The 23154-nt window shown below is 40.4% G+C and overlaps 1 protein-coding gene across 16 annotated transcripts in view; it reads right to left on the reverse strand.

Annotated features, from left to right (window-relative positions):
* Positions 1 to 3273: 3273 nt before the first annotated feature.
* The window catches only part of dysf (dysferlin, limb girdle muscular dystrophy 2B (autosomal recessive)), a 100953-nt gene continuing 81072 nt past the window's right edge, over positions 3274 to 23154 (reverse strand). For all 16 annotated transcript variants that reach the window (XM_008435628.3, XM_081600089.1, XM_017310460.2 and 13 more), the window contains 9 exons: positions 22584 to 22723; positions 22419 to 22507; positions 19424 to 19519; positions 19196 to 19337; positions 11651 to 11750; positions 7692 to 7864; positions 7011 to 7120; positions 6225 to 6372; positions 3274 to 6104 (listed from right to left, as the gene is read on the reverse strand). In XM_008435628.3, the coding sequence (XP_008433850.2) occupies positions 6045 to 6104; positions 6225 to 6372; positions 7011 to 7120; positions 7692 to 7864; positions 11651 to 11750; positions 19196 to 19337; positions 19424 to 19519; positions 22419 to 22507; positions 22584 to 22723 (1058 nt within the window). In that variant the 3' untranslated portion in view covers positions 3274 to 6044. The remainder of the gene's footprint in view (positions 6105 to 6224; positions 6373 to 7010; positions 7121 to 7691; positions 7865 to 11650; positions 11751 to 19195; positions 19338 to 19423; positions 19520 to 22418; positions 22508 to 22583; positions 22724 to 23154) is intronic.

Below are 23154 nucleotides of genomic sequence, written 5' to 3' on the forward strand. Positions count from 1 at the left end.
AAAATGATCTCCAAACAACAACATTGTCATTTATCGCAATAACTTCTGGGACAATGTGTCGTCCAGTAAATTTTTGTTGCTTCCAATGATCATTAAAATATCGTTTACTGCAATTGATCCAAAAATCTTATGGATTGAGGTAGCAAGCTGAATCACGACCCTCGGCATCGAGGCAGGAATCTGCCCTCTGGACGCCCCCAGAGGTGTCGGCGCGAGTCGTTAATGCACATCTGCACACTGCTAAGTATTTGCGAGCTGATATCATATCTCTGAACACATGTTTGTGAGAAAGTTTGCAAGGTGAGATCATGACCTGACGGTGTGAAAGCCCTGCTCTCAGCTGCAGGTGGGGCGGCTACGGTTTTACTGCCTACACGTGTTTGAAGTTGTGGGCTTCATCTCAGAGGCGATAATGAAACAACTGGAAACCTGTGAGCGAGCGCTTCCCCTCCGGCCATTTTCCATTGTGTGTCTGGTGAATGAGGTGAACTCTGACCCCAGCATGTTCAAAGCTGCTCTGAAGATACGCCTATAAAACTAAATATTTCTTTAATAAACTCCACTTTATGGTATTGCTTGATAGCATAGCAAAGAGATGAAGCTACAGGATGAAAAAGGGGTCAGGAGACGCAGGAGGTCCAACAAAGTTGGACCAGAAGAGACATAGTTTCACAATAATCTCTCCGCATTTTTATTTTTTCTCATTAATTAAATGGGAATCTTGTGTATCCCGGGGAAAATGTGTTTGACCTGCAGTTTGTCAGAACCCAACATTTTGCTTGATGACAAATGACTTCACACTGTTTTTTTCTATCATTTTTTACATTAGCGAACCAGAAAAGACATCAAGTTGTTCCAGGGTCTTTATAGCAACGAATATCCTCATACACATAGTTTTTACAAATAATATTGTACACACAGGACGGATTCAGAAAAGTTTTCATGCACATGAACTGCAAAAATCTATGATCGAAAAAAATTAAACAACCAAAACAACAAAAAACGTACGAATAAATTCCCACCAAAAAAAAAAAAAAACATGGAAATTTGTTAGTTTGAAAAGTCGAAAATTAAATACGCTTGCTTTTAAAATAAATCTCATGATACATAACAGCCACCAGACGAGCGCCATGACAGCTATTACCTCGACCAACTTACCGCCGCCGTCCCAACGTTTGAAACGTCCTCCATTTTCTCTACCTCACGGTCTCCTTCACTACAGATTGGACGGAGCGGAGTCACGTGACTATAGACTTTACAGACGTACCGCAGCGTCTTAAAGGGACATACACAGCCTCTTTTCGGATATTTTAATATCTAAAGTACTGACATGGGCAAAATGGCGGGGGCTATCGTCATTAATTTTGGTATCGGTTAATTTTCGGTTCATAACGTTTCACAATTTCCTATAAATTCTTCTTTTTGTAGCACAATTGTATGGAAATATTTTGCGTCCTGTGAAAAATGACCAAGATTTTCACGCTAACAGATCAATGTCTTGGTTGATAACAGAAAGCCAGGGTTACTACGGTTGGCGAGGAATCACACTGGCTGTGATGACCTTAGAATTGCAATGTGAAATTACAAAAAGTACATTTGGTTAATAGAAACATGCTAATTTAGAAAAAAAAAATCACGTTTTAGCGCTACCACCAGGTAGCTTTATGATCGTATCAAAGTTGGTTTATTTCTCAAATCTGCATTGGAAACACTTTTTTCACATCACACAAGTCACACGATGGTCGTTGAATTCTTTTTAAAAATTATTACATGAACAAACTGATTTTAATTGTGTTTAATATTAAATGGAAACCCTGCAAATTGCGTTTTTTTTTGACATTAGCGGGATACTGACAGCATTTTGAGTAAATTTATCATGGAAACAGAGCGAATGGCACATTGTTGAATTTAGCACTTTAGCATTAGCTTCCATTTAATACTGTATTCATGCACCGCTTTAGTGTTAGCGGAGCTAATGTTTATAGCGGCTCAGGGATAGCGCAGCAAATCTCCACATAGTCAAAAACTAATCCTCCTACCACTTCCTGTCGTTTCTGGTTTGCGATCATGGGACAGTTTTACAAAATAAGGCTGGAAAACCACTACATGCTTCATGATTACTTTTTATTGCAATGTTTCCCTTAAGTGAATTTATTTCCATAATTTCAATTTGTGTAATTATTTGGCTAATACAGACGCAGCTAATGGCTGTGGTAACGAGCAGAATCAACTAAAGTGGTGAAACAGAAGGTCGAATGGATTCAGGAAGGAGTAAAAAAGGCTGAAGGTCCTGGAAAATGAAAGAGCCGGTGGAGTGAAAACAGGCCACCCAAACTGCAAACACAACCTGCGGTCAGAGGTTCACCGGTAGTTCAGGGTGACCCTAACGGCACCCTGAGGGCCGACCATGAAGAAGACGACGATGGGGGGAAGCGGTGAGGCTGGAAGGAGGAGAGAGTAGTTATTAAGGTGGAGCGAGGAATCCCTCATGAAGGGTTTCCAGCCGACGCTGCAGGTCTGAACAGTTAGCGAAACACGTTCTTCCCTAGCAACCAGCATCTCCAGCATGCAAACCGTTTACCTTCCTCCATGTTGACCCGATGACCCGCCCAGACCAGTTTACTGCTAAAAGACGACGACGGGTGGAAGAGTTTAAACTGTGCAGAACCTGAAGCTGCTGCTGCTTTGAACATCCTGAGATGTAATTTAGCACCAAAATTACCAGGTTGCTGTGCCAGAAAAACCAAAGTCGGCTGAAAACCTGACGAAATCCATCTGCTTTCAAGTGATATGGAGTACATTTCTGCCAAAAGTCTCCAAAATTTAGATTGATCTCAGTCATTTCCTGGAAATAAAGTAGGAAATTTCAGTCAAAAATCTGCTCCAACAAAATGCAGAAATAAAAAGTGTAAAACATTTCGAAATTTCTGACTTATAAATTTCCTAAAGTTTAAAATTTTTTTAGAAAAGTTTTCTAGAGCAATTCTGAGATTACGCACAAAATTTCGGATTTTTTTCTAACTTTATTCTGGCAAAAAAAAAAAATCATCCTGGTGGTAGAAATAATCCCAAATTATTCTGACTTTGTCGCACTGCTTTAATCTTCTAATGCGATTTTTGGAGGGAATTTTTTAAAAATAGTTTTTAAAAAACTATTTTTTAAATAAAAAAGTGGCACTTAAAACAACATTTTCCTAAACTGAGATTGGAGATCAGAGTTTTTACCTCTGCAAAAGAACCAAAACAACCCAGATGAAGCTCCAAAGGCTCATGGATGGAAACTGATCGATCGGTTTTATTGGTAATATTGGCTCTGCAGATACATCAGGTCAAACACACAACATGTCAGGAAACGTTCAGTCATTTCATATGTTACAGTAACAACAGCAGAAACACAAAATCTGACATGACCTTTCAAAATAAAACCAACTCTTAAGGTCACGGGTTAAAGAAGGCACGTTGCATTCACTGACAGCCGTAAAACTCAGGAGAAAACAGCTCTGAGTTTACATTTGTGAAGGCATCTGAAGAAGTTAAAGCCAGAAGCAGGATTGTCCAAATAAAACAGGATGTTTACGATGCGTCTCCCTGCGGATATTTAAATCTGTTGTCACAGAAAAGCACTTTGCTAACTAACCTCTGCACTGCAAAAACACAGAACACCACCAAGTAATTTTGGTTCAGTGAAAATGCATTAGTGAACTTGAAATAGGCCAAATTAACGTACAAACAACTTTTCAGCAAGCTTTAGATTCTTGTTTTAAGTGAATAATTACTTAATATTGATGAGAAAGTTCTAGTTCCATTGGTGCCGTTACCCAGCAACCCAAAGCCAAGGCCAGCCCGTTACCTAGCAACCCCAAGTCAAGGCAGCCCGTTACTTGGCAACCGAGTTCTAGTTCCCCTGGCAGATTATTTCAGTTACAACAAGACGTTTTCCCGTGTTATCAGTTAAATAATCCGTCAGCTGGAACTTTTTCATCGATATTAATGAATTATTCACTTAAAACAAGAATCTATATCTTGCTGAAAAGTTACTTTTGAGTTGGTTTGACTTATTCCAAACTGAACCAAAGTGAATTAAGATTTTGTGTTTTTGCAGTGTGTAGCTGTGGCATTAGCATTGCGCTAACAGCATTAGCAGAAGTGTGCCCACCACTTAGCTACTGTAAAACCTGAGTGTAAAGTTTTCATTAAAGCAAACAGAACCGTTTCATCCAGATCTACGTTCCCAGATCTGGATGCTTTTATTTTCAGTCTTTTGAGTATTTCTGGTAAAGTTAAAGGCCTCGTTGATCCAGCTTGAGGCAGGATGTGTTAGGAGCTGAACGATTCTTTTCTGTTTAAACTATCCAAACGTTTCTGATTGTTTTTACTGGACCGGCGCTGCTGGGGCAGCTACACGGCGCTGTGAGTTCATGTCGACTCGCTTCATCTCTGAACCAATAAACCCGAAGCTCTGAGGTCAACAGGAACAAATCCGAGACTTAACCTGCTGAGCCGCGATGATGACACCTTTATGCTAGGCTACGTTAGCGTTTCTTAGGCCGAGCTCAGAGACGCAGCATAACGTAAACATACAGATTTTTAGCTTTTTTAGTGTTTTTTTTTAGAGCAGGGATGTTCAAACTTAAAATAATAATAAAATACAAACAACTAAAATCAAGTGAACTGGTTGTTCTGTTTTTGAGTAGGAAATTGGTGTTATTCATTTAATAACAAGGATTTTGCGCATTTTCTACATTAAAATGTAGTTTTTAAATAATTTTTTGATGACATGAACACATTTATTCAATGATAGAAACAGGATTTGGGTGTTTTTTTCTAAAACACCTGCTACATGTTTAGCAGCTGATTTATGTTCAGATCAAACAACTTTTCAGTCAAAGTTTCTAAAAGTTTGGTTGTAAAAAAAAAATACTTTGAATTATAACTAATATTTTCAATTGCAAAAAAAATTATGTCAATAACTTTACAATGATTAAAAATAAAAAGTTGGGGGCCATAAAAACATCTGTGCACGTGCTACAAATGGCCCCCGGGCCGCACATTGAACACCCCTGGGAGTAAAAGGGCGACTAATAATGAGAGACAAAAGAGGCGGAAACAAAAACGTTAAATTAAATAAGTGAAGACAAACTGGAAAATGTTAAAAAAGGAGATATTAATTCGTTTCTAATAAGAAATCCCACAACACCCGAACGCATCATGTGACCTCACCGAGAAACCGAAGTCTCACTTTTATTAAAAAGTGAGACTTTTTAACAAAAAGTCTCACTTTTCATGTCTGGACAGTTTAGACTTTTGCTCGTCCTTCCTTCTTTTTTTTCACTTTTGGACAATTGCGATGCGTAACCATAGCAACAAGGTCCTGTTTTTATAACTAGAAGCAGCTGATTAGCATCGCAAAAACTCAAAACAACACCTGAACTTTGACCTCAAATCTAAGAGGAGTTAAAACAGGAGGCAGAGAGAGAAGGGTCACGTCATCATCATATCCCCTACTCCAGCATCTCTCTGCTCGGCTATACTTAAAACGAAGCAGCAAAGCAAATGAGGTGGATTAGCATTGCTAGCAAAAAAAACAACAAAAAAAACAATCCAGGTCATTCAGGATATTTTACTGTGGAAAATCGGCTCTGCTTCCTGTTTATTCAGCTGTTAGCATGTCATGGAACAGTCTTCAGTCAGAGGCTTCTTCAGGTACGTTGGAAGACTGACTGCTAGTGGAGATTCTTCCTGACCACAGCATCACCATCTGCAACATTTAACTTCTCTTTTGGATAAATAAAGTATCTTTGGATTATTTCTTGCTTTGATTTTTCATCTTAAAGCATTAAAATGTTTTTTTTTTATCATGCTGATATTCTGAATTGTTTCGTTAGCGAGCCGGGGGTTAGCTAGCGCATGCTAACATAAATCTGTGTTGGGTCGTGATGTAGATATAATACAGGTACAGAGTTCTGGTTCATGATTTTCACTTTCAAAAATGTTTTTTCCCTTCATAATTTTGTCTTTTTGTTCTCATTTTTCACATTTCTTCTTCATTGACCGTTAGCTTTGGGCGGTCCAAACGGTCCAACCATCTTCATGGCAGCATAGTTCTAGTAAAAACAGACAAAAAAGATGGAAAGAAGTTAAGAACATATATTATTTTCTACGTCTGTTTGACGTTGGTTTGGCTTGTTCTCTGCTCCTGCCAAAGGAAACAGACAGAAACTCACCGGGAAGGAGTAGAGGAAGACACCGAGGAAGAGGAAGATGAGGAAGAGGATGATGAAAAGGACGATTAGCCATTTGAATCGCCGCCACACAATGAACCTGAGGGTCTTATAGGGGGAGGAGAACCACAGGAAGGACGTCTCAGGACGCCTGTTGGGAGGACGAAGAGGAAGAGGAGCATCAGCCTCGAGGTACGACAAACCGCATCTGCTGCTAGCCTAAATGCTAACTGTCAGTAATGTGACTGATAACTGCTGCTAGCCTAAATGCTAACTGTCAGTAATGTGACCGATAACTGCTGCTAGCCTAAATGCTAACTGTCAGTAATGTGATCGTATCTGCTGCTAGCCTAAATGCTAACTGTCAGTAATGTGATCGTATCTGCTGCTAGCCTAGATGCTAACTGTCAGTAATGTGATCGTATCTGCCGCTAGCCTAGATGCTAACTGTCAGTAATGTGACCGATAACTGCTGCTAGCCTAAATGCTAACTGTCAGTAATGTGATCGTATCTGCTGCTAGCCTAAATGCTAACTGTCAGTAATGTGATCGTATCTGCTGCTAGCCTAAATGCTAACTGTCAGTAATGTGATCGTATCTGCTGCTAGCCTAAATGCTAACTGTCAGTAATGTTACCGATAACTGCTGCTAGCCTAAATGCTAACTGTCAGTAATATAACCATTAGCTGCCTCAAGCCTAAATGCTAACTACTGCTAATGTGATGCAGAGGAGCTAAGGTGAGGAAGGGATATTCCCATTTCCTCTGCTGGTTTCTCTGAGGGACTCACTGAGGCTCCTCCAGGTGAGGGTTCATGTTGGGCTCGTCCCTGCCAAGCCCGGCCGGTCTCTCCTCCTGTTCCTGCTCCGTCACTATCTCCAGAGACATTTCCACCTTCCCCTGAAACACCAACGTTCATGTTCAGACTCCTAAATGTGGCACCCAGGACTATCTAACTATTAAAAGAAATGTCCCTACATGTTTTTTATTTTATTATTAATGTTTCGGTTGTTTATTTTGTGGCACTAACTCACATTCACCAGTAAGAATTTAGAGTAATTTCGTTAGCCTAGATGCTAACCACCATTAGAATAAATGCTACCAACCATTAGCATCTTTGCAGAAGATGTTAGCTGCTAAATGCTGTGAAAAGCTAACGCCGTAAAGCAGTCAAACAGTTTTATGGTTGTATTCCCTTGATTTAGATACCTTGATCCATGATAAGTATAAAATTGGAGATTTATTTCTATTAGCAGCTAAGTTTACGATTGTCTACTGTTTGCTGAGTAACATGTTTTATTTTGTACTCAATACGTAACAGACTGTACAGTGTAATTAAAATCTTACTCTGCATTGTTCATACGCAGAAGCAGCTCAGCGTAAACAAAAGCTGAACAGTTAGCTACGAAAAGAAGCTAGCTTCTGAAGCTACGACACAGGAATCGGTGCGCAGGCCTGCTTGTTTTCTCACCGCGATGATCTTCTCCCCGTTGCTCTCGCAGGTGCAGGGCCACCACCCTTTGACCGTCTTCTGCTCAAACAGAGACACCAGTTTGTCCGTGGGCTGGTCCAGCGTCTGCAGGGTGCATTTCTCTGGAGACTTGGCAGGACGCAGCATGTGGTTCAGGTCCATCGCCACGTGGCCTGAACACAGTTACAGCAATTTTAAGATCAGATTATTCAACTGGACAGCAAAAAACATACCTTTTTTTTAAAAAAAGGTCGCCATATTAGCCCAACGTCTAACCTGACCTTTGACCCCAAACACATCATATGTACCAACAATGGTGGGTTACATGTTTGTGGTGCCGCTGCTGGAGAAACTTTGATGAACAGAAATCTCATCACACATCAGATTCTAACCAAGCCAGCAGCTAGTAAAAGTCAAGCTAACTGCTAACCACAGACAGATTAGCTTGGATACTTTGAATCAAGCTAACAACCAATCAGAGTCAACAGCTACTCAAAATCAAGCTAGCTGCTATTTAAGAGTCCAGTTAAAGCTACTCAAAGTCAAAGTAACTGCCAATCAGAGCTACGCTAAATGCTAATTAGCTTGGTGCTGCCTGGTAATCAACAACTAACAGCTACTCAGAGCCAAGCTAATCGCTACCTTTGATGTGTTTTCTTTGCACTGGGAAGTTAAATTGTCCAAGTTTGTAGATGTGAAAATAAAAACACCCTTTGAAGCCAGAATTATGACTGGGAAGGTAAAAGATCAAACAACCCCAAGTTCACAATCCAACATGGCTGCCCACAGATAAAATCTTGTAAATCAGAGAAACCAATCAGAGTCGAGCTAAAAACTCCTAAGAGTCAAGCTAACGTCTACTCAAAATCAATTTAACCCTTCTAGACTGGACGTGTCGGCGCCGACACATCTAAATTTGCAGTACCGTAATTCCGCCACACGTAGCGCTATCTGAAAAATTCCAACGGTTTCTGAAAGGGCAGACGTTGCACTTTCCAGCAAGTATCGGGTTAATACGGAAACTTCGCAGCTGCAGCTGCAGAGAGCGTAATTAATCGGGGGGCACTCGTTTAATAGACGTTAAATTGCGAAAATAACTTGCTGGATATTGAAAGTTCCGGTTGTTATGGATACTTGGGTAAGTATGTCATCTCACAGGACATTTAAAGAACTACTTACAATTAAAACAAGGAAGATTTATTTAGGCAGACGCTCGAAAATCCGGCGCAACAGGGCTAACTGCTAACTAGAATCGAGCTAACTGCTAATCGGAGACATTAAAGAGCTACTGGGAGTCGAGCTGCAAACCAATCAGGGAAAAAGATCAGCAGAAGCTAAAGTGGGACTGAACTGTAAATCTGTTAGGTTCAGTGCTTTGAGTTTCTTTCTGTCTAGTCCTAGTCTGTCACAGGGCACAGAGACCCTGTGAGTCTCTGTGCCGTCTTGATTGGTTCCAGCTGTTCCTGTGATCAGAGTATCTCCCAGAGCATCTAGTCCCACCTGCTGTCTGTGTTCCTCGTCGGATCCTCGGCTAACGCCGTAAGCTACGTCGCTTGTCAGTCGGCTAAAGTCCTGAGGTTGGTTGATTCAGCCTACAGTCTCTCATGTCAGTTGCTAACGGCGTTAGCCATGTGCTAATGTGCTGCCTGACCCTGGACTGTGGGCTTCTCATCATCATCTTCATCTGGGTCTCCGCCAGCCACACCAGCAGATGAGGCCGGAGCGAAGGCCAACCCAGACCTGATCCCAGTTAGCCGGGGTGGGTTTAGTAGAACCCAGATTTGGGTTTTATTGCATCCATGATCATTAACTGGCCTGCAAGTGATTTACAGGTGATCCTGCTTATTAAAGCTTTAGCTGTTGTTGACATAAAGTACGCAGGTCTGCAGGAGCCCCAGGCTGGAACTGTTTTTCCAGAGCCGGCTCAGGAGCGCGGCTGACCCTCACGATTAACCGCCGGCGGTCCGAGCCGACGAGCTGCAGACAGGCAGGCGCGGGAAAAATGCTTTGAGGTGGCCACACAGCCGCAGCCGAGCGAGACGGTGACGGACGGGAACAGCTCCGAATCTGGATTCTTCATCTTCCTCATCGTCTCGCCGCCGCAGAGGGACGAGCTCAGAACGCCTCTCCTTCCTGTTTCTTCTTCTTGAGCGAGAACAGAGTTATTCCGAGTCGGACGGGGTTGAGGCAGTCAGGGGTGAAGCAAAGGCAACATTTTGACAGCTTGAGTTCGGCGGAGGGGGAAAAATAAAATAAAAGGAGCGTAAAAAGTGCCGACACGGTGGAAATGAAAGAGTGTTAATTCTGAAGATAAATGTTATCGCAGTAGCTGTCCGTACGTCGCACATGTGGCTCCTGGGGTTGGTTTACGCCCTGAGCCGCCGCCAGAAAGGAGGGGAATCTGTCTGGATGTCAAACTCAGACCGTCTCCCCCAGAAGGCTCTGATGTGCGACTCTAATTCACTCACAGGGAAAATGATACGGAGTTTCTGCAGCAGAAATAAAATGTCAGGAATGTGTGGAAACTGAGCTGGTGTTTAAAACTAACTGGTTTCGTTTAGATCAGTGTAAATAAACTCGGGTGCAGCTTCATTCATCCCTGCTTCAAACGTTCTTTAAATCTAAAACTGAAAAAGTTACGTCAGGAAATTTATGACGCGGAGAATCGCCGTTCACTATTCCTGTAAAACACAAAGCATTTAAATAACAACATTTCATTGCATTTTAGTTGAAAACAGACAAAATAAGCAACATTTTCACTTCAAAAACCACTTTTTGCCTCTAAATTACTGCATAAACAATCAAATTTCTCTTTTTTAATCTTTTATTTATGTTATTAAACCATCAAATTTGGTGCAACTCAGTTTTCAAAGGTTTCAGGAACTCCTGTGGACGCTGCTGTTAGCATTTAGGACGTCTGTGCTGCTGCTGCTACGTGTTAGCATTCAGATGCTAATTCAGCCTTGACTAGCTTAGCTAGTATGCTAACTCCTATTAGCACAATACTGATCTTTTCCAGCGTCCAATCAGATCCCTTTTTTTTTTAAAGCAAAATTACCTCCCAGTTGGCCAAGAGAAGCAGCTTCGTCGTCTATCGGTTGGTTGTGCGTCAGATTTACGTGCGTACCAGAAACACGGGAATAGAAAGGTTCCGCTTGGAACTTTTGTATGTAAAGATAATTTTAAACAATTGAAAGTGATAAAATTATAAGTAATCAATCAAAATCACTGCATTAAAGTTCAATATGATGCGACACATCTATAATAACTATGTCTGCACAAAGGAAACATAAAATTATGTCTACTTTGAATTACGTGATGATCAAATCAGTTAAAGCTGCAGTAACTTCTATAAAGAATATATATGTTTACATCTTTGTTAAAACTGAGAGACAGATAATCTGTGAAAAGATCGATCTCCTCCACCTCTTTAATGAGACAATACTGCCTTCTGAAGAAATGCAACCAATCAGAGCCAAGAGGCGGGGCTTAGCGCTGTCAATCATCCTCATGTACTTGATGTTAAATGATCTAATGGCAGAGAAACAACTTACAGATGCAGGAAAACCGTTTACCCGCCGTTAGTGATGGCTATGCTAACTAGCCTTAGCGTTTGCATCAGGCTACGCTAGGGTGATTGGCAGCGCTGGAACTCGTCTCTTGGCTCTGATTGGTTCTTTCTAGTTAGCCCACAATCTGTTTTTACAGATTATCTGTTTCGTAACAGTCACAACATGATGACAGATTCAACAAGAATATTTTTATGAAAGTTACATTTTGCAGTGTAAAGCTCATTTTCTTAAACTTCTCCTCATTTATCATCTTAATTGTTGCGTCTTTCTTCTTGAGCGTTTTGGTCCCAGAGCTTTACAGCCGGCTGAGTGCAGGATCTTTCTACATTTTCGTGCTTTACGATGTCACTGCGCTCATCTTTCATAAAGCAAAAAGCATGCTTTTACCCAGGTAGTCGTCGAAGGAGAACTTGTCATTGTCCCAGATCTGAATGGTGAGTTTAGGAGCCAGCTTGGTTTCAGTTTTATCCAAGTTCCAGAAATGTTCCTGCACACAAAACAAGAAAAAGATTCATAATTAGGGACATCGTCTCTTTATATTCCATGCATAACAAGCATCATTTCAACCTTTCAGGTAAACATTTTGGGTTTATGTCTCGCTGTGTACCGTCTCTTTAAGACAGTAAATACTGCGCACAGTGAAAAACTCTGAAGCTGTAAGGAAAATCCAACACATGAGGTTGTGTTTGGGCGCCATGTTTGTTTTCTTTTGGTTGCTTCCTTCAGGTTGGAGCTGCGCTGCATCAACATCACTGAGTGCAGAGTCACATCCAGGATCCTAAACTGCCAGACGGGATCTGATCCAGTCTCATCCTGGTGCTAATCGGCTTCACCCTGTTGCAAGCTGGTTCCTCTCCTTCCACCTGCGACTGATGGAAATATTGGTTTTCACACATGGACTTAAATGGATCTGCAGTGATTTGTAGCGAGTGTTAGCTCGGCGCTGGTTCTACAAACCAAAGAGCAGCACTTAGCAACCCACCAGTGTGACGCAGTAATTTGAAAACATTCACTACTTTGCCTCAAATATTTTAGAAACACAGCTGCAAATTATGTTTTGATCCCATTTAAGTTGTAAACAATTATTAGTTTATGTTGTTGCTTCAGCGTAAAGAAAAGCCTAATCCAACTGCGCTCTTAGTACTAACATTTTTTCTGCTGAATTTGGACCAACTATCATAATTACACAGCATAATTAGCAGATCTGCACAATGTTTCGTCACAAGCTACAATTTTTACAACATTTATAGAAGATTTCTGCACTTATCCCATCAGATTCAGGCTTCTACTGCAGGAAACCTCATCACATATGCAACAGCTAGCAAAATTCAAGCTAACAGCTAATCAGAATCAAGCTAACAGCTAATCAGAGTCAAGCTAACAAGTAATCAGTCAAGCTAAGAGGTAATCAGAGTCAAGCTAACAGCTAATCAGAGTCAAGCTAAGAGGTAATCAGAGTCAAGCTAACAGCTAATCAGAGTCAAGCTAAGAGGTAATCAGAGTCAAGCTAACAGCTAATCAGAGTCAAGCTAACAAGTAATTAGAGTCAAGCTAATAGCTAATCAGAGTCAAGCTAACAGGTAATCAGAGTCAAGCTAACAGGTAATCAGTCAAGCTAACAGCTAATCAGTCAAGCTAACAGCTAATCAGAGTCAAGCTAACAACTAATCAGACTCAAGCTAACAGGTAAGCAAAGTCAAGCTAACAGCTAATCAGAGCCAAGCTAACAACTAATAAGTGTCAAGCTAACAGCTAATCAGTCAAGCTAACAGCTAATCAGAGTCAAGCTAACAAGTAATCAGTCAAGCTAAGAGGTAATCAGAGTCAAGCTAACAGCTAATCAGAGTCAAGGCTAAGAGGTAATCAGAGTCAAGCTAACAGCTAATCAGAGTCAAGCTAAGAGGTAATCAGAGTCAAGCTAACAGCTAATCAGAGTCAAGCTAACAAGTAATTAGAGTCAAGCTAATAGCTAATCAGAGTCAAGCTAACAGGTAATCAGAGTCAAGCTAACAGGTAATCAGTCAAGCTAACAGCTAATCAGTCAAGCTAACAGCTAATCAGAGTCAAGCTAACAACTAATCAGACTCAAGCTAACAGGTAAGCAAAGTCAAGCTAACAGCTAATCAGAGCCAAGCTAACAACTAATAAGTGTCAAGCTAACAGCTAATCAGTCAAGCTAACAGCTAATCAGAGTCAAGCTAGCAACTACTTAGTCACGTTAAAAGCTATTCAAAGTTAAGCTAACTACTAATCAGAGATTATGTAGTTTCTTGGAGTAACGCTAACAGCTATTCAAAGTTAAGCTAACTGCTAATTAGACTCCAGTTGTCTGCTAATCAGGAGCAGCTTAGCTTGACTACCAATCAGAGTCAAGCTAATCCTAATAAGAGATATGATAGCAACTTTACTAGGAGTAAAGTTAACAGTTAATCAAAGTAAAGCTAACTGCTAACCCAAGTTCACCATCAAATATGGCTGCTGGCACATAGGATCCTGTAAATGTATCTATTAAGCTCATTTAGTTTTTGAACACACAAAATGAAGCAAAAATATATGATATATGATTATGATTATGAAAGGATTTTCCAACTCATGCGTGAGATCAGTTCAAAAACAGTATCAGCGTCAAACTAACAGACAAAATCAAGCTAACTGCTAGCCAGAGTTAAGCTAATACGAATGAAACGGTAAATTTTCAGCACGTTTAATCAAAACTCAGTGATTCATTTCCTCTCCTTTCTTATACTGCTTGTTGTGAGCATTAGCATGGTGCTACAAACAGACAATTTAAAAGCTTTGTGAGTTTGACACATTGACGTTGTGACGTTATTCAGCTAAATATGTTAAAATATTCACTGAAAGCCACTTTTGTTGCTAATCTCACTCCCGGCTATTTAATCTTGGCGTTGATCAGCTGAATCTGTAAAGTTGCTCTCATGCACACTTCCTCCTGTCACCCCGGGAAAACAAACGTTGCCTTTATTGCTTGTAGCCTCGTTCCAGGAAAAGACAGAGAGATATATTAGATCGTTTCTGTTTTTTTAAAACAATAAAATGTGTGTCAGTCCACCTGATTTGTTCTGCTGCCTTCCCCAACTCCAACACTCGACGATAACAGAGACAAACAGCAGAGTAAACACAACACCCTCTGCGTGTGTGAGGTGTATAATAACGTCCAGATCCTTGGCGAAGCATGTTCAGCGTCTGGTTCGAGTACAAACTCTGTCCAAGTACATTAAGTTATTACTGTCATGAGCAGCAGCTGAGGTGAGCTTGACTAACTGCTCTCCACGATACTGAACAGCATAAATCAGGTTCTTGGTGTTGCCAGAGTCCCAAGTACAGGAACGTCTCCTCCAGCATTTCCTCAATCCATCTTTTTTTTTTTTTTTCCCACTTCTCTGAGACCCCATTGGTCGTTGCAGAAGATTTGTAGAGGAAGCGGCAGTTTGAGTAAAAGATTGATGTAAAAAAAATACAGAATACAGTAGTTTAAATGGACCTTTATGCAAAACTCTCTTTCCACTTCACAGGCATTTCTGGAAATAAGTTGATGTTTGGTGTTGTTTTTAAAATGTTTAAAGAATCTCCTGAATGTTTGAGGCACAACTGACAGGAACCGTGGCGTTACCTAGCAACCTCTCCGGAACTCCACCCGTCGCTTAGCAACCTCTCCGGAACTCCGCCCATCGCCTAGCAACCGAAACAGAACTCCGCCCGTCGCCTAGCAACCGAAACAGAACTCCGCCAGTTGCCTAGCAACCGAAACAGAACTCCGCCAGTTGCCTAGCAACCGAAACAGAACTCCTGGTTTTCAAATTCAAAAATACGTCACTGATCCCAAAGGGAAATTAAGATAGTTTCACCGCTGTACAATGGCTGCTGGAAAAGACTTACCATCCAGAAACCAATTATTCCTCCTTATCTTTATCTCCTTATCAGTTTGTCAAGTCAGTGGTTCTTTCTTTGGAATAAACTCGTTTGCACAATTGCTTTAAAGTCCTACTACTGAAAGTAATAATATACCAAAGTATCCATCCAGAAACCACTTGCTGCATTATGTTGGTTGTGCAGGAAGCTCCACTTCTGCTTTTTACTGTTGTATAATTGCGCATCTGTTTGCAGCCGTTTTCCTGTGCTAGTGTGAAGGCTGATCGGGGAGGTGAGGCCGGCAGCGGATTGTTTTTATTTAAAGTGACAAGACACCATGAAATAGGCAGAACTGAGCAGACTGAAGTCTTTTTATCTAAGACTGAACATGTTTTGTATAGGCCAGGGACGTCAAACACCAAGACCACGAATGTCCTCAGAGGGCTGGTTGTGGCAGAACGTACTGATAAAACCCGTTGAACTGCTATAACGTGGATAAACGACCATTTCTGCCTCCAGTAAGAACTTCTTAAAGTTAAATACTGAACATCTTTTCATTTGGCAGATTAAGGTAAAAACGGATTCAGTTTGATTAACAGTATTAAGCACAGAAACGTTATTTTGAAGGTTTTATTTATGTTTCCTGTTAAGACTCTAGAGGACCACAGAAAAAGCTATGGCGAACCAGATTTGGCCCCCAAACCTTCAGTTTGACATCACAGACGTGTCCTGACAACAGATCATGTTTTCAGGACATATTTGGGTAAATTGTAAATTCCTCGATTGATGATGAATAGAAAATGTGAAACTTTGAGGTAAATTATCTTCAAATACGATAAAAAGTTCCTCCAGATTTCGTTGGATCCAGTCGTAAAACCGTCGCTCTGAGGTTTCTGTCTCCACTCCTGGCCGCCTCTCTCCGCCCAGCAGGGTCTCATTTCAAACTCCCCGTTGTCTTTTCAGCTGCTCCCTGATTGAAGACGCTGCTGAGAGCGAGCGAGAGCGCCGCTGTAAAGCACGTCGGCAGAGAGCGGCTAAAGAGGCTCGGCGTCCGGCCAAGCACAGCAAACGACAGCCGGCTGGTTTCTCCAGCTTTCGGAGCGCCGCTGTTGTTTCAGCTCCTGGCTGCATGTTTTCGTTGAGTCTCTGGGCTTTCAGCGGCGTCCACTCCTCCTCGTGGAAACGTCACATCGTTATTTCTGTTGATTAGTTAGCGGGACTGGCCTCAGTCTGACTCGGCGCTCTGATCCATAACTCCTGATATTATGAAACGTCCACCTGTAATTTACCGCCGCAGCCGCCGCCTCATGCGGCCGTCGTTTTATCACAGTTGCAGATGTGATGGTTGGACGGCTGCTGGTCCAGTGGCTGTTAATTACGGCGCTGAGACACGAAAACGGCAAAAACAAGCAGCAAATGTTCTGTGGATTTGACTGCAACGCCAAGAGTTTCTTCAAATTCGATGCAAAAGCTTTGAATCTTATTATACGCAGAATAAGTTGATTTCATGACTTTAAAGTGGTGCTGAGTGAAAATGAGTTAAAAATCTATCAAATACTTAGTGGTGCTATTGTGGTAACGATAAAACACAATGAGAACAAGAACATTTTCTTATGTTCTTGTTCATCTCTGCTCGTCTGAATTTGATCACAAGAATAAAAAAAAGTATTTTTGCTTCTTTAAGATTCTAAATTAAGCAGAAATTAACAGTTTATGTCAAATTTATATTAATTATGATGTTTGTTTTAAGATTTGGTGAATTGGGGCTAATCTGAGGCCACTGAATGAAGGCAAAGTGGTATGTGTTGAAAATGCATCAACAGGCATTAGTGACCTCTTATTTGTTTATTTTAATCTTTGTTCACTAATCGAAGATTAGTGAACAAAGAACATCTTTTTAGAAAAGACGTATTATATGATCGCATAATACTTAAATTGTAGCCTCACAAATACAAAGAATGCTCTTAAAAAGCATAAATATGCTCTTTTAAGACTCTAGTCCTATAAAAAAGTGTCATTTTTACCATTAAACTACACAAAATAACTGCATTTAATCATATTTTCAAATTAATTTATACACTCATTGAACAAGCGGAGGAGAAAATAGTAAAAATTAAAAATGAAAACAGGATAAATGCCCACAGGAAGAGCAGCCATATTGAATCACACCTTACAAGTCGTCACAAATTCAAGTTGATTTTTCCCACTGGGAAGTTGGAATTTTCCATTTTTCGACTACAACTGGAACGTAACATGAAATGTGGTGGAAATGTTTGTTTTCCAAGGCAGACATGAAATCAAATAGAATCTATACTTTATTGATCCCCAAGCGGAAATAGATTAATTAGTCAATATTGTTGAATATAAGCTTAATGTTGGGGCTGCACAGTGGCGCAGTTGGTAGAGCTGTTGCCTTGCAGCAAGAAGGTTCTGGGTTCGATTCCCGGCCTGGGGTCTTTCTGCATGGAGTTTGCATGTTCTCCCTGTGCATGGTGGGTTTTCTACAGGTACTCCGGTTTCCTCCCACAGTCCAAAAACATGACTGTCAGGTTAATTGGTCTGTCTAAATTGCCCCTAGGTGTGAGTGTGTGTGTGCATGGTTGTGTGTCTCTGTGTGTCTCTGTGTTGCCCTGCGACAGACTGGCGACATGTCCAGGGTGACCCCGCCTCTCGCCCGGAACGTTAGCTGGAGATGGGCACCAGCAACCCTCCTGACCCCACTGAGGGACAAGGGTGAAAGAAAATGGATGGAAGCTTAATGTTGTAAAATAATCAGTCAGAAAATGTTTAAAAAGTAAAAAGACGGGAGGATATCATCAGACTTCTTCACTAGCATGCTGCTATCTCTTTAAATTTTGACAAATTTGTTTAATTTTGTAATATTTCGTTGCCATTAAAGTTTTCAATAAAGAAAAAAGCTGCCAGATTCGTCTCTAGTTGCTTATTTTTTGTTTTAAGTTGTACAAAGTGGTAAACTTAAGACAAAGTGCTTCATATGCTCCGCCCCACCTTTGGCCACGCCCCCAGTGTCTCTTGGCTCCGCCCACTTTGGAATTTTTCACTTTTATAGCAGTTTTAGTTACACTTACAACATTACGACCCAAAACACAACGAATCAATTAATCACATGATAAATTAAAAATGTCATTAAAGAGTTTAATACTGTTGAAAAGTCGCCATTTTGAGAAACATTTAACACCCAGTACGAAGTACTTCGTTTGCACTACCTGCCTCTTTTGCCTGTTGTCCCCGTCTATGTTGACTATTTACCATTCTTTGAAAATCAGTTTTGGTTACAGAGGCTTCATAATCCATTTTAATTATTGTTCTGTTTATTTTGGATATGGCTGCACAGTGGCGCAGTTGGTAGAGCTGTTGCCTTGCAGCAAGAAGGTTCTGGGTTCGATTCCCGGCCCCGGTCTTTCTGCATGGAGTTTGCATGTTCTACCTGTGCATGGTGGGTTTTCTCCGGGTACTCCGGTTTCCTCCCACAGTCCAAAAACATGACTGTCAGGTTAATTGGCCTCTCTAAATTGTCCCTAGGTGTGAGTGTGTGTGTGCATGGTTGTTTGTGTGTCCTGTGTGTCTCTGTGTTGCCCTGCGACAGACTGGCGACCTGTCCAGGGTGACCCCGCCTCTCACCCGGTACGCTAGCTGGAGAGGCACCAGCAACCCTCCTGACCCCACTGAGGGACAAGGGTGTAAGAAAATGGATGGATGGATTATTTTGGATATTAAAAATGTTTTTCAGTTCCAGTGTTAAATGTTCTTTAGAAAATTTTAGGGGTTTTATTTATCTCTGAGTCGGTATATTTGCATTAAAAAGCAATTATTATTATTATTATTATTATATTAGTTGAATATGGAGTCAAAAAAACAATACTATTGTTTATCACAATAACCTCTGGGTCCATTTTTCATACAGTCAAGAGGAAAGCAACAACATTTACTAAACAGAAAGACATAGCTAAATAAATAGCTTCAATCTGATTGGAAACGTGTTTGATTATTGGAAAAATGGGTCGTTTCAGATTAATATCCCTTCTTTTCTGACAGGTTTACCTTCCTATCGACGACGCAGAGCTGCTCTGCTGGCAGGTAGTGGAAGGGAAACAGGAACCTGTAGTTGAAGTTTCCCTCGCCGCCCAGCGAGCGGTAATGGACGTCCGTCTTCTGCTTGTTGTGTTCATGTCCGTCCAGCCAGCTGAGAAACGCAGACGGTTTCCTGGTTAGCTCAGCGAACGTCTCAAACCGAATAAGGAAGGGAAGAGCTGAGCCAAACCGTCGCACCCTTTGACGTAGATGTCGCTCATCCTCTCGCCGCTGACGCTGACATCGTCCAGGATGACGTCGCTGGTGTTCCAGATGATGCAACGCAGGAAGAACCTGCAGGAAAACTAAGCAGCTCAGGAACTGATGGAGTTGCATCAATATCCTTTACTATAAAAAATCATCAAAGTTCAAGTAGAAAGGTGTCGTCGTCCGCTTAGCAATCAATTTTCAACTGAATAAATTGATTAAAATGGTTTTAATTAAAATAAAATATTATAATTACTGCAGTTATAATAATTATTATTCCTGAACTCGTGCAGAAATAGAGAAACACAAAATGAATCTAGTGGTAGTTTTGTTTTTATTCCTCTCAATCCAGCAACATTAGGGGAGTTAGTCACTAGTTTACCTTCAGTTGTTATAAAATACTTTATATATTTAATAAGAAATTGTGTCTCTGTCTCTTTAAGAGGCTCTCCTACCCTAACAGACGCTCCCCATCACAACAATGCTTCTCCATGATGCCATTTACAACCATTTGCAGGACATCAGCAGATGTGTCGTTCCACCAGGTGTTTGCTAACTGCTGCTGCTAGTCTAGAGGAGCCACACATTAGTTCTCTGGCATCTCATTAAGATAAAAAAATAACCAGACTTGAAAGTTTTGGTGGTTTTGAAAACCAAACGTTTTAAAATCTTGGATTAGTGAACAAAGATTAAAATAAACAAATAAGAGGTCACTAATGCCTGTTGATGCATTTTCAACACATACCACTTTGCCTTCATTCAGTGGTTTCAGATTAGCCCCAATTTACCAAATATTAAAATAAACATAATAATTTATATAAATTTGACATAAACTGTTAATTTCTGCTTAATTTAGAATCTTATAGAAGCAAAAATACTTTTTATATTATTGTGATCAAATTCAGATGGACGAGGATGAACTGACTCACATCATGAGTTAAGGGTTTATCGTTATTAACGGTGATACCGAGGGTTTCTGTCTAAATAAGTCTACAACATTCAACATAGAAAAGTGGACAAAATGCCAAAATTATCAGTTTTTTCTTTTAAATAAAAATTTGTTTTACTCTGGGGCCGGTAAAAGAAACTTGGTTAGAGCCGCCAAATGTCACATGACTTTTTAAAAAAAGACAACATGTAATTTTATGTAAATATCTACTACAGGCAATTTGTTGTTTTTAAAGAACCACAATTTTCTTATATTTTAGGACTTATAATAAAAGTAAACATAACATTTAGCACAAAACGATGGAACATTATGTAAAAAAAAAACATAAAAACACATCTAAGAACATATTACTAGTACTTCAAATTTAATGGAAATAAACTGAAAATCTTTAAAAACAAACAAACAAAAAAAAACATTGTTATTATATCCAAGTTTAAAAACAAACTGGTTACTTTTTAATTTTTTGCTAAAGTTACTAGAGCCTATTTATCTGGAACAGAAACAAAATTAAAAAGAAATCTTGGTTAAAAGGGCAGCAAAGCTGAAAAATTTTTTTTTTTTTTACCACATAATCAACACCAGTTTTAGCTGCACAGGGATCAGTTTCCTTCCAAATAACAGGAAAATTTCTCTGCGTGACGCTAAATGATGAAATTCCCTCGTCTGCCACAAAGACTTCAGTATAAAACGAACAAGATTTTCACCAAAACCCAAACTTGTCCTTATGACAAGTAATGAATGGTCACATTTTAATACCAGAAGCACAAAGACCACACTGTTGTTCTGTGGTGGGAATGCTTTGTGGTGCCCTGTTGGGAAAAATGTGTCATTATATTTAAGACTTTTCCTATAACAGAACAAACTTTAAGCAAATTTTACATCTGAGTCAGATGAAAACCCCCATTTTAGTAGCAGCAGTGAGAATATCAGGTCTTTATTAAGCCCTTAAAGGGCCAGTTGTTTACCGTCACCCAGTGCATGAAACACACACAAAAACACGACTGTGAATACTAGCATAAAATATGAAGCTCAAGCAAAGTCTACAGCTAAATTTTAAAGCTTAAAATATTTATAAAATGATTTGATTTAGAAGAAACAGCCAACCTGAAGGCAACTGAATAAAAAATTAAATAAAATGTGTCTTAATGTTACTAAAAGCATTAAAAACACCTAAAATAAACTACATTGGTAAGAAAAACTAATATTTTCTGACTCACTCCAGAAAATGGCAATCATATAATATGTAGATTATTTTGGCTTGTTTTGTGTCGCAATCGCTTTAAAAGATATTAATAAATGTTTCCAGAGGTCATCAAAGGTCAACATGCACAAAATGGAGACATTTGGTGTCAGTAAACTCTGCAGCAGGTTGATCTCTGGTGTAAAAACATCAGTTTATTAGCAGCATATTTCATTTGACTTCATAAATAAACAATAAATCAATTAATCACATGATGAATCAAAATAAATTTGATAATTTCCATTTGCCTGATTTGTAGTTTTTCCTAATTTTTCTACCAAAACCTGGATGTTTAAAGTTTTCATTCTGGTGTTTTGGTCTCTTATTTTGAAGGATAATTTTGTCTAGAGAGATTTTATAATTCATTTTATTTGCTGTTTCTGTTGTTTTGTTTGTTTGTTTTGAATATTTTAAAGTATCTTTCAGTTTCAGTGTTGAATGTTCAACATATTTAAAGTTTATTAACATTTGAGAAATTGTCTTTTAATGTGATTACCATTATATTACTTAAAAATTATGCCAAAACAACAAAATCATCGTTTATCACAATAATTTCAGGGACAATTTATTGTCCAGCAATTTGTTATCGTGACAGGTTGACCTTTGATGACCCCTGGAAACGCTTATTAAAATCTTTAAAACCACAAACAGCACAGCCAGCTTTTAATTTGAAAATCCTGGATGGATTTTGCTGTTCTCCCTCTTTCTGGTGCACTCACCACACTTTTTCCTTCCACTTAACTTTCTATGACTTCTCAGTGTGAAGCCACCCAGAGCTTTTAGTTTTGGGTTCTTACTTCTTGGCCTTGCGTGGCGTAACGTTGAACGGGGGTCCGGGCGGCCCGAGGGACTTGGGGAAGACGTCCACCCACATCATCAGTCGCCCCTGATGGACACGACCAGCAGCCAATCAGGAAGCAGAAATCACAGCTGGAGCTACGGGGTGAGAGCGTGCCTGCTACCTGCTCTATGTCGGGCTGCAGCGGGCTGTAGAGCGGTCGGACCTCCACGTGCTCGGGTACCAGGCCCATTTTCCTCAGGATGTGGAGGGACAGCCGCTCCTTGACCGGACCGAGGTGTCGCTTGGACACGTCTCTGTCATCTGAAACACGCCAGAGTTTGGTTTGAAAAAGGTCAACAGGAGGAACTGGAGCAGGACCGATTCATTATTCACGCTGCGCCGTCTCTGTGTCGCAACCAAACCAGGAATTTTCCTGGAGAAGTGAAATTCTGAACGTCTGAGGTCAACGTCGAGAGTTTATGACCGATAACGTTGAGTCATCTGAGAGAGGAGAGGACGGAAAGACTGAGGAGGACAGGGACAGGAAGGGGCGGCGAGGAAAAAGAGAGCCGGAGATAGAGGAGGAAAGGAAATAAAAGCCACATTTTGAATGTTTTTATGCTTCCGTTTGGGTTTATTGGTTGGTTCTGATCAGATCTAACTGACCTCAGCTTCGTATCGGAGCAAAACGTAGAGAAACGGCTTTTCAAACGTAGAAACTACTTAACATGCAGAACCAACACTTCGCTTTA

Source organism: Poecilia reticulata, chromosome 18 (assembly GCF_904066995.2).
Source record: "Poecilia reticulata chromosome 18, P_reticulata-male-v2, whole genome shotgun sequence".
Taxonomy (NCBI): Eukaryota; Metazoa; Chordata; class Actinopteri; order Cyprinodontiformes; family Poeciliidae; genus Poecilia; species Poecilia reticulata.